General features: G+C 38.2%; 1 protein-coding gene across 4 annotated transcripts in view; it reads right to left on the reverse strand.

Moving 5' to 3' along the window:
* PCLO (piccolo presynaptic cytomatrix protein) overlaps positions 1-12,420 on the reverse strand; it is a 280,850-nt gene extending 268,430 nt beyond the window's left edge. For 2 of the 4 annotated variants that reach the window (XM_070424153.1, XM_070424152.1), the window contains exons 1-2: positions 11,952-12,420; positions 4,514-6,131 (exon numbers count right to left, since the gene is read on the reverse strand). In XM_070424153.1, the coding sequence (XP_070280254.1) occupies positions 4,514-6,131; positions 11,952-12,208 (1,875 nt within the window). In that variant the 5' untranslated portion in view covers positions 12,209-12,420. The remainder of the gene's footprint in view (positions 1-4,513; positions 6,132-11,951) is intronic. The other 2 variants (XM_070424154.1, XM_070424156.1) reach the window with 1 other exon arrangement.
* Positions 12,421-12,664: the final 244 nt, after the last annotated feature.

The raw sequence follows: 12,664 nt of genomic DNA on the forward strand, positions 1-12,664 counted from the left end.
TAGATTCGGCTAAAAGACTTAATACCATATGGGCAATAATAATCAAAAATATTATGACAAAAAAAAAACCTCCATCACTAGAAGTTGGTTCATTATCAACATTCGGAAAAATGACAAATCATTTCATATATTACAAAATTTCATAAGAGCCGGGATAATTATCATAAATTAGGGACAAGTCTTTAAATCTGTCCCTAAATTTATTGTGCCCCAGGCTATACATCAAAAGAGACAAATAGATCAAACATAACAAAAACAACAATAAAATGCTTTTGTTAATAATTAGAAAGCAAATACTGTTTTTGTATCAGAAAGCAAGCCCAAAGAGAGAGCCTTCATGGTTGAGATCTATTCCATTAATGGACTGGCAAGAAGAGATAGAGCTATACACTCCTCTTGGCATCAAAATCTAGGCTTGGAACCAGTCTATTCTTAATGTTTATTTGGAAAAGCATGCAAGCATGCATCTTGACAGTACCAGAGAGAATAGTTAAACAGTATCCTCCTCACACAGAAATTTGGGTGACCTGAAAAGAGAGAGAGAGAGATAGACAGGGGTGCGGGGAAACTGGCCAATTTAGTTAAGGAAGTACAAGTTCCCTTCTCTAAAGCTCTTCTCTGAGTGTTGGTATCTTTCCAGTGCTTCCCCCGGAGACCTGGTAGTTATTTAAGAGCCAGGATCTTCATAAGCAAATGTAGTCATAATTCTGATATGTTAGTAACAAGAAATATCAGAGAAATTCTCCTAGTCTTTTCAAGGAGTGATACAAGAGACCAATATTCTATTTCACTCGTCATCTACAAATCAATAATATTGAGTTACTGCATATAAACATCTAACTTGAAAACAAAAAATTCATATACATAAAATGCTACAGAAGGTTCATCAGCCTCTTTTCCTGTCTTGCATGGAAAAACTGTTCACTCAACCTGAATATTTCAGGATGATTAGGCCCAGAGTGTATGGTCCTCCTTGAAAGATGCAGAGAAGTTAACTCTCTCATCATATATTTAACAGTTTAGAAGTGGAGATCTTTCCGAAAATTTCATCTATCTTATCTCTCTTAAAACAGAGGCTCTCAGTCTCTATCCAGAGCTTGAACTTCCCAACTCTGACCTCCTACTAATTCAAGAGTTTGAGGAACTGGCCATTTGGTGAACAGGATTAGGGAAGATGCATTCCTAGAGTTCAGAATTAGAACTTGGATTGCATTTTTCCTTAGAGGGGGAAAAAATTAAAGTTAAAATGTTACTATTAACACCATAGATCAAATGGCTTTTGATTGCAACCTCAGAAGCCAACAATTTATGATGCAGTATCTATGTAGAGAACAAATTGAGAGTAGCTTCAAAAGTCAAATCTATTTAAGGTAGAATACCCTTGTCACATTATGTTACAACTTGAAAAGCACTTCATATATTACAAAACACTTCCTCATACAAAGGTTCAGTTAATCCTCCTAACAACCCAATGTGTTTGACAGAGAACATGTTATTATTTTTCAAATGATGTCATTGTCACACAAAGTGTAAAAGACTGGCGCAAGCTCATCTCATCAATATGGGGATGTTTCCTTTATTACAAGTGAGGCCCTCTACCAGCCCCCACATTCCCAATTCCTTTCATGTGTGTCCAAATTCTTATTAATCTTCACAGTCCCAACTCAAATATTTGTTTTCACTAAAACAGTCGTGATACCCCCTGCTGACAGTGACGGCTTCTTCCTTTGACCTCACAGCACTTTATCTCTCTTCCCACCACGACTTGGAATCAGAAGATTTAGCTTTGGTTCTGCTTAGCAATTTACTATCGGGGTGATCCTGAAAGTAAACTAACCATAGTAACCAGTAGGACACCAGTTTTCTCATTAGTATAATAGAGAAAACAAAATATATGCCCATAGAATTATTTGGAAATTTCATTTTGATAAAACAAATAGGAAAGAACTATGTGAACTATAAAGCCCTATACAAAGTTACTTTTCAACTTTAATTTCCCCTATTTTCTGGTTAAAGGATGACTCTATATCTAATGAATACTTGATTTTATCATGTCACTTATTTGTGTGCCTCAAAACTATGTATTTGATACAAATTTCTAAAATGAATGAAGGATTGAAGGTATGACTACATTAGTCAAGTTAAGTTTCATAAAGCAGAATGCCCATCACTACCTGCTAAAAGTGGAAGACCAAAATCTGACTTCAACTTCTCTCTAATCTCATTGTCTGCTTCTTCTTTGCAACCACTTCAGCCAACCTAGATTTATCCCTGATTCTGTAAATATTGCCTGCAATAGTCTGGCTCTAGGTCTTGGACGAAATCATTACAGTCTTTCCTGTTCTTCATCTATAGAAACAGTATCCAGCCTTATATACCTAGCTCAAATGCCACTTTCTCCACTGAGTTTGCCTTAATCTCACCCATTGAAAATGACACTTCCTACCCTTAAGACAGCCATCATCATTTGACCACCTAGCATATTTCATTGTGCATTTATTATCTAACCTAGTACATTTTGATCATGTTAAGGTCAGCATTATGTTTTAGTTATTTTTTATCCCACAAAACATATAGTAAGATGTCTTCTATATGTTATGTAGTCAAATAATATACAGGATGGGACAAAAATGGATTTACGGTTTTCATATGGAAGATAATACAATAATTAATAAATAATAATACAAGAATAAACTCTGTGTTTTGCATACTCACAACTGTAAACCTACTTGTGCCCACCATGTATGTGGCTTGAGTGTTCAACTGCATATTTCTGCCTTATAAGTTCCCATAAAAACATAGAAAATATTTTACAAAGTAATCATCTATTGTTTGAAATCATTATTACTGGACATTCCTATCAAGATCATATATTATAGGTAGAAATATACCTTTATCAACATTTAAAAATATATTAATACATAAACAAACTACTTATAATCTGATTTCCTCCATAACTTGAAAGCAGCATGTTCTTATTAATTGAAACTTTATCATTAAAGAATGACTTATTTAAAAAGTTAAGGTACTCAACATGACTTTTGATTAAAATATACTTTACAAAATAACAAGAAGTTGTCACATTTTAAATGCACATCATTTTCATCTTTCATCACCATAAGTATCCAAACTAACATAATAGCTATCAATCCTCATTCCTGTTATTATCATAAAATAGATTTCCTTTCTAAAAAAGGTACACAAGCCGAAAACTGGTTTGGCTCAGTGGATAGAGCGTCGGCCTGCGGACTGAAGGGTCCCAGGTTCGATTCCAGTCAAGGGCATGTACTTGGGTTGCGGGCACATCCCCAGTGGGAGATGTGCAGGAGGCAGCTGATCAATGTTTCTCTCTCATTGATGTTTCTAACTCTCTATCTCTCTCCCTTCCTCTCTGTAAAAAATCAATAAAATATATTTTTTTAAAAAAATAAATAAAATAAATAAAAAAGGTACACAAGTCTCCTCTCTCAAGGGTATTTAAATCACATAATCCTTCATTGTCTGCTGTCGTTTTTGCTTTTTTCCTGGGCTGTTTCAGACATAATGCACACAGCCCACCAACAGCTGTCCTCCCGACAGAGTAAACGGTTTCAGTGCCTACCCGGGCTCCCAGACTTCTTTTAAAAATATATCCTTTTAGATGCTAAGCATCTTTATTCTCACTTTATTTTGTCATTATCTTACTTCCCTGTATTACTTCTTAACTCAAGAGAATTTCTGAGTTTTTCGGCTATTTGGTGCTTTTTGTCCCTCCCCCAACAATGTTGCCAAATTTTTACCTGGACTTGATGAAAATTACTTTTCTATCCTCATTCAGAATAAACAACTTTGAATTCATTTGTGGCACTACCAGCTCCTTTATAATTTGATATGTCAACAAGGTTTGTCCAAAGACTTGGAATATAAACTATAGTCCTTCTGAGAAGACACCCATCAATGTTGACCCTTCTCTAATGACTTCTTCATTTTATGAACTGACTATGCTAGTATTAATGACTCTCAACTAATGAGGGAAGAATGCCCTCATAGGGGATATCAAAATCTCTGTCAAGGAAAAGGAATGTGTGGTTTGACTAATGTATTGAACTTTACATTAAAATTCTATTAGAATTGGAAAACTTGTTCTCCCAGCACAAACATGATCCCAGGTAAGAGTATCATAATTTTGGTAGGTAGGAGCATGAATTTAAAATTAAAGTAATATCACTACATACTAAATAATAAATATTGCGGTTCTTATAGAGTGCAGCATCTTTCAATCAATTCATATTTGCTTTATATGCCAAATGTATCAGAAATTGCAGCAATATTTTAGGATTATTGAAGAAAAGGTTTTTAAAAACTCTAACTTACAATTGGCAGAAAAGAGGAAGAGGAGACAAGAAGGAGGGAAAGAAGGAAAGAACCAGAGGAAAACAATGCCATCCTATCATATCAGCGATAAGTGAAACATCCTTTGTGGAAGACGGTAATACGGTTTAAGAGCATGGACACAGTGAATAAACGCACTCACCTCAGTTATATCAGGATTGGGATTAAAACCACAGAGGCTACACACAGTGGTTTTACATCCAGTGCATGTGTTAAAATTGGCCTTTTCTGGAACATGCAACAGAAGTTCAGTAGTATTGCAAAGAGGACAGATGGTTTTAGGGAGGCCTTGTACTGGGATCTGGGCTGCAGATGGAGAAGTCGGTGGCTGCAGAGGTTTCCCTGCTCCTGTTTGGCTTACTGGTTTTGTAGATTGCTGAGCTGAGGGCTTTGCTGAGCCAGGCTGTTGAGCTGAAGGTTTTGCTGGACCAGGCTGTTGAGCTGAGGGTTTTGCTGGACCAGGCTGTTGAGCTGAAGGTTTTGCTGGACCAGGCTGTTGAGCTGAGGGTTTTGCTAGACCAGGCTGCTGAGCTGGAGGTTTTGCTGGACCAGGCTGTTGAGCTGAGGGTTTTGCTGGGCCAGGCTGTTGAGCTGAGGGTTTTGCTGGGCCAGGCTGTTGAGCTGAGGATTTTGCTGGGCCAGGCTGTTGAGCTGAGGGTTTCGCTGGGCCAGGCTGTTGAGCAGGAGTCTTTCCTGGCTCGGGCTGCTGAGCCAGAGACTTCACCGGCCCAACCTGCTGCGCAGGTGTCTTTGTAGGCCCAGGTGGCTGAGCTGGAGACTGTGACCCAGGTTGGTGAGCTAGGGATTTTGGTGGCCCTGTCTGCTGGGCAGGGGGCTTTGCTGGTCCTGGAGGCTGAGCTGGAGACTTTGGCCCAGGCTGCTGAGCTGCGGGCTTGGTTGTCCCTGGTGGCTGGGCTGGGGGTTTTTCTGTCACCTGCTGAGCTGAGGGCTTTGCTGTCCCTGGCTGTTGGGCTAGGGTCTTCCCTGGCCCTGGTTGCTGAGCTGAGGGTTTTGCAGGTCCAGGCTGTGGCGTGGAAAATTTTTCAGGTCCAGGCTGCTGGGCTGGAGGTTTTCCAGGACTTGCTTGCTGAGTCGGTGGTTTGGATGGGCTTTGCAGCAAGGGTTTGAGGGATTCTCCCTTTACTGTGTCTGACTGTTTAGTCTGAGGCCTAGTTGCATCTCTTTGGAGTGGCAATTTTGTCTCATCTGTCTGAGGAGCCTGGGTAGGTCCCTGAATTGGCTTTCCGGTCCCTGGAGGTTGTGATTTCACTTTTTCTGGTTGCTGAGAAGACACTGATTTGGGAGAGCCATCCTGCTGATGCGGGGCCCTCACAGGTCCTTGCTGCTTAGGAACTGACTTGGGTGACTGTTGCTGTGATGGAGGTTTTGTGATTCCCTCAGGTTTTCCTTGTTCCTTCTGAGCTATTTTTTGTTTCTTGGCAGTTTCTTCCTGGGATGCATCAGAGTCTGATATCAAATCAAAAGGATTGAATTTATTTACAACAGAGGAGACAGCACTTAACGGGTTCACCTCTGAGAGGAAGCCAGGCATCATACCAGGCTTGTGCTCTTCCTTAAAATCAGTTCTGGACTTTGATTCTTTCAAACTAATAGTGGAAGGACTCCTTCCAGGCAATTTCTGTTCTGACCTCAAAGTGTCTGTAGTTCTACTTTTACTGAGACCAGGCTGAGCTGGACGCCCAGGATCCGGCGGTTTTCCTGGCGGCTTTGGAGGGTGACTACTATCGAATTCTTGTTTCCTAGAAGAGTGAAACAAAACAAGAACAAAAATGAAAATGATTAAAATTATTAAAACTGAAAGCAATACCAAAAAGATGTAACTTTCTTAAATCCTCAAAATTATAAGAGTATAAATATAACTAGAACCCATTTTTATAGCATCCTGTAAGTGATCTAAAACATCTAATGCCTTTATTACTTTCTTTATAAAGAAAGATTTTCAACAGGAAGGCAAAGAAAAGGGGGAAGAAGGCAATACTTGCTACTATGATTGATGAAAAATTAAGATATCTAGTCAGAAAGTATTCATAATAAAAATAATTTACATCTGCACTTAATAGAATCTGGCCATACTTCAAACCTAATTAAATATATTAACTCAGTAAATCATGCAACATTATATTCCAGTACATTCACATTCACAGGATGTGTCCTTTTCCATCAAAACTTATGGCTGAAGTATGTTAGCCTCAAAAATGCTAGCAGCACTAATAAGTAAAAATATTCATTATAAAATGTGGGAGTTCGCTGCAACTGTTTTTTGTGGTTGTTTGCCCACAATGTGACATCAGGGGAGTTTCTAGTACAGGTTACACATAACAGGGACTCTGATAAAGTTGATCATCTAGTCAATTTTACCCTATTCTGTCTAAAAAGGTAATATCCATCAAATATTAAACTTTATAGAATGAAAAATTCTACTTAATTAGCAATTTTTAGGCAATACGTAGTTCCATCTGTCTTATGGAAGAATGTTACATCATTCAATTATTTTTTCTAATAGTTAATTTTCATTCTGAGATCTGTTTGCAAGGGAACAATAGATGCTTAAAGCATCGTGAGATATAGCCTGCTACTTTCCTTAGATGAAGAAAATATATGATATTCTTGTGTAATGTTTCTACAACATATACTATTGCTATTCTTAGATTATTAATGTTTATTGGCATTGAATTTAAACTGTAAGAAGTAATTAATTTTAAGGATATATTTTAAAGCATAGACAAATATACAAGATGGATAATTTAAAATAGTTTTGGAAACAGGATCAAATTTAAATCACTATATTAAAGAATCAAAATAATTGTGTCTTAAATATACCCTTAGCCAAAAATCAAGTACATTAATTTTTGAGTAAGCCATTCTTTATTTATAAACTTGAAACTAAAAACATGCTGCATTAGAATCATAGAAAAATATCAAATTTTAACTATTCTGTTTAATATATGTAGCTTTTTCATTTTGGAAAAGTTTTACTTCTTTTTAATTAATAGAAAAAATGGAGGGAAAAACAGTGATTCAGTCACACTTAATATGTGAGATGATCACAATAAAGTTCTACAGGTTTTAATTTGTTTTATCAAAATATACTTGCTCATGGACAGAATAAATTTTAAATTTCAGATCATTTGTAAGTTAATAATGTAAAGCATGGTAGAAAGAAACACTGAAATATTACTTCTAATTAGAAAAGGGTCAAAAAGAAAATAATCTATTAATGGCAATGTATACACAAAGTGATTTTCTAATAGAAGATAAATACATAAAATTCGTAGTTCTGGCAATTTCCTCCAGGAAAAATGTTACAAAACTTCAGGTATTGGCATGTCTCTGAAGCCTTTACTTAAACAAGGAAGTAAAATTAATACCCATATTAACTCCAACAATTTTAAGATATGTTTTAAAATGTATAGCCACATATTTTCATTTGGGGAAAATGATCTTGAATGTTTCTTTATAGGCCTTCCTATGTGTTCTCTTCCATATGAAAGTAAAAGCCATAGTAAACCTGTAATATATTATTTTCCTCAAAGAGTTCCGTTGTTTAGATCTTTATATTGTTCTAGAAATGTTTCACATTCAATTAATAAAATGGACCATTCCCTTGAAGGGCATATGCTTCGGGATTCTGTTATACAAGTGACTATCTTATAAGTAATTATTTAGACATTTTATTGAATTGGTTCCCTTGTTCAGAGCACTAGAAATGTATATTTAAACCAAGTACCAAAAAATCTATTCTTAATTTAACTAAATTGTCCTCTATTGGAAATACTATTTACACTTAACAACTGTTTTGTGAAATTATTTCACATAATCCAACTGAACAAATGAAAAATAAAGTTCATGAATACCAAATATGTGTAACAATAAACAATTCAAAGAAAGCAGCTTGGATCAGAAATTATAATTCCATGTACTTCCTACAAATATAAGTTGTATTATATTGTAGGCTCCCCTTGTGAAAAAAAAATACCCATAAAGATTGCCTTACAGCTATAAAGACTGCCTTACAATTTACACTTAATCTTAGTTGCTATAATTATGTAAATAAACACAAAACATGGAAACCTTGGAGAAATAGAAAGACAGTCATTGAAGAGGGGATAGATGGAAAAATATAATATAAAAAGAGAAAATGTAGGCTTAATACCAAAGAAAAATATAAAGTTGTCTTAGCAAATTGTGGTCTTTTGGTGAATTTCTGTTTAGTATTAACAGTTGTTCTGTTACAAAGAAAAATGACTACAATGCAATCTGTGTCTTGTTCACTTGACTATGAGCTCCTGGACAATGTGTTTCACTCATCCTTGTACCACTAGAACCAAATCTGGCAACTAGTAAATGAGCATTAATGATTGATGAGTGAATAGCAATGAGTGAGCGAATGATGAACATGGCAAGTTTTGTATTATTATAAATTAATGTTTCTTGAGTTCTTTCCACATCAAATTCTTCTACAGGCCTTCTGAGATATAACTGGAAACATGCCATATTCTTTTTAGATCCTGGATTTGGCCTGCTGCTCTAGGAAGACAAACAGGTGAGGAAGTGTCTAGACAGGAGGGGAGGCCCAAAGGAATGCTAAAGAAAATAATTGAGAAACACAGAATTCTTATAAAATATTCTACTAATCAGAAGTGGCTTTTAGTAAGCCCTTTTCATATGATATATCTGTAGCTGTATAAAGAATAGTAGAAGAAGTAATAAAATGGCATTTCCCTGGGTCTACGACGAATCAAAAATCTAGGAGCATTGCTTCTGTAACCTGTAACTTCTAGCTTATAATTCCCCATGCTTTATACAATATCACTATTTTGCTATTGTCATCCCCAGGGTAGAATTTTCTTTTATAGGATAGCAGGAGAAAAATGGTTCATCTACAAATGAGGTACACATGTATTTAAGAGTAGAATGTAAAATCAGTTGGAATGCTGAAATATTTTGTTAAATGTAACACAATAGGCAATGACACTTAATTTCATGTGCTGAGTCACATAAAATTTTACATTAGGAATACAAGCAACTACAGGAATTCATTTTTATACTGTAGAGGATACTAGGGCTTAAAGAGGCTAAGAAATTAATCCAATGTTATAAAATTAGTCACAGAAATATGGTGTCCTGATTCCTGGGGGATTTCCACTATATTGCACTGACTGTCCCATATGTAAAATATAGACATGTCAAACTAATTCATAATAATGAATAACTCAATATACAACTTGTCTGTAGCCATCACTGTCCGTGCCATTCACTGCTGATATTAACATTACTACTTTTTATTTATTTATAAGGTTTCTTCATATTAAAATTCAAACAAAAACGTCCTTCTGAATTTTTAATCCTCACAATGAATGTCTTCACAAGACAGGTAAGACAAGTATCACCTGCTTTATTTAGAAGCAAGGAAACTGAGGCACATATGACTGAGAAGTATTTATAATTTATCATGAATCAGTTAAAATTATTCAAGTAAGAACCTAGGTCCCTGGGCTCTCAACCCATATTTCTTAAAAAGATTTTAAAAAATCAGACCCAACCGTGTCTAATTCACAACACTTAATCTCTTAAAACTCCAAGTAATTTGCATATGTACTTAAATTAATGTGTTTCTAAATATTTAAATGATAAGCCAAGTATTTCTTTGGTTATCACCTATAGGGATAATAATTTTCTAAAAATGATGTGCCTCTTATAGAAAATTTTCAATAAAATATAAGTTGCAAAAATTAAAAATTATATTGTTTATATAATTAGATGAAGCTTTAATCCAGAAGACATAAATTACCTACTAATAAAAATTCTACCATAAAATTATCAATAGAGAGTTTAAAAGTATGCTATCTGATACAAACAGTGCATAAAACAAAGGCTGAAATATTTTTCAGACATCCTCTGAAAGAAGAAAAGTTAGGAATTTAGAAATCAAAGCTCACACTTTTCTTGGTATTTGTAAGGAGCATGCTAAACCTGTTGCTTGTGCCTCTTAGGAAAAACTGTTGAGCAGGCATACATTTCTAAAAGGTTAATAGAAATATTGTGCCTCATTATGGAAATCTAGTATATGAGCATTCAAAATATTTTCCAAGTCAAATTTTCATCCGTAGAGAAAAACAGTACATAGCTGTACTACCTAGAATAACGGATAAGAAAGGCTTTTTGCCAAAGAAATAGTCCAATATATTAGTAGTTTAAAAACACAGAAAAACATAGTCAATATAAGGAGCTAACTTAACTAGCAGTGGTGGTTTCATTTCAAGAAAATAAGGTTTTTACCTGATAGATTTTAGGCCTTTAGGATTTTATATGAAAAATATTGTCATAAAACATTCCAGGTATCCATAATTCATTTTACAGTTCTGCTATATTAAATTTAACATTGTAATTATTTGACACAATCATTTGCATATTCTTATATGATAGTGCTGAAGTTAAAATACTTTTATTTTATGAAGTACAGTATAATAATCTACACCTATATATTCAGATCTGTAATATTTCTAGTACTTCAAGTGAAAAAAATTGTAGTTTTCCTTTCAGTTATCATAAAACGGGAATGGTTTCAGGACCACCAACAGAGAACTATTCTCTATGGGAAGGGGGAAAGTTAAAGGATTTGTTTACAATAATAAAGGCAGAGCAAGGCACAATGATTATACCCTCTTAGTACACTAATTAGAAAACAACTAATTTATTAGGATGAAGGAAAATAGAGAAGCTAGCGAAGGAAATGAACACGTTAACATGACAGACTAGCACTTGGTTGCCTGGGCAAGTTGTCATTTATCTGCTTTGTTTTTAAAAGTATGGGCTGGAAACTAATTTTAAGATACCACAAATTCACATGTTCTTCCATAAACTGTAAGGCACTTTATGTATATAAAAGAGCAGTGGCTTAAAAAATAGCATATGCCAATTCAGAAATACATGCACAGCACCTGCTCTGCTGTGACCAACCCATCTGTTTAATGCCACAACATATTTTAGGGCCCCACATTGGATATAAAGGATGCATTCATTTTAGACCTTCTACCCAAACAGCTCCTGTTCTCCTCTGGGGGGTGGGGGGGGAGGGGGAGGAAGGACAAAACACAACACCTCTCGGGAATTAATGGTATTGTTACAGAAACATTTAGACATTTATAAAGAAAAACGCCCCCAGAATGACTGAGGAGGTCTGAACAGAGACAGGTAGATGCCCCTATCTATCCACGTCCCAGCACATCCGTTCTGCATTAATGGAAGACTTTCCGCTCAGTAAAAACACGGGAGGGCGTCTCTCCTCGCCATCCTGGAGGGAAAAGGTTCCGAAAGGCCAACAATCACAACCCCAAATCACAGCTCCAGGAACGCAACCCTTGACCATCCCACCAGAAAGTCTACAAATGCACCATTTTCCCTCTGCCCATCAGAAAGGAGGCTTACGCTTCCTTGAACGCCACCCCATTCGGGAGCGTAAAAGGGACGGAGACGACATATATGCACCGCCGTGCCGACACGTATGTGCAGGGAAGCTGTACATATATGCCCGGACATACAGAGCATGCTGTGCGTGCCTGTGCATGGGAGGCGGCTCCGCAGCGGCCGCGGGGACGCTTCCCCTGGGCAGCCCCTGCGCCCTTGACATGACAGCAGCGATCTGTCTCCTCTCCTCCTCGCTCAGCTGGCTCAGGTCCGCCTCCATGCCGGCCGGGATCACGGTGTGCAAGGGGCTCCCCGCCCCGCCAGCCCCTCCTCCGGCCGCCGCCGCCGCTGCCGCCGCCGCCAGCCCTTCGGGGAGCCCTTCCCCTTCCAAGCTCGCCTCATTGCCCATGGCTCGGGGGCACTCGGAGCCGCCGCGCTCCCTCCTGGCGCCGTCTCCTCGGGAAGCCGGCGGCCCGAGGAGCCACCGGAGCCGGGGTCCGCAGCGGGGTGTGCGGGCAGCAGCGGAGTCCTGGGCTCGGGACCCGGCGCCGCTCCCCGGAACCACAGGCGGGGATTAGTCCCGCTCGCAGGGGACGCCCGCGGCCGGTGCCTCCTCCATGTTGGACAACGCCAGGCCACCTTAGCAGGAGACAACTCCCCGCCGCCGCCGCCTCGCCGCCCCGAGCCGGGGAGAAGCCGCTGTGAGCCGCGCCGGCCCCGCGCCGTCGGCCCCGCCCCCCGCGCCCCGCCCCCTCGCCGTGCGCAGGCGCGCCGCGGAACAGGTGATGTCTGGGCCCACGCCCATCCCGCCGGCGTCGCTCAGCATCTTTCCTCGCCCTCAGCACCGATTTAAAGGAGCCGAGCG

This window comes from Myotis yumanensis, unplaced genomic scaffold, assembly GCF_028538775.1.
Source record: "Myotis yumanensis isolate MYYU_CA2020_CCGP unplaced genomic scaffold, mMyoYum1.0.hap1 SCAF_9, whole genome shotgun sequence".
In the NCBI taxonomy this organism is placed as follows: Eukaryota; Metazoa; Chordata; class Mammalia; order Chiroptera; family Vespertilionidae; genus Myotis; species Myotis yumanensis.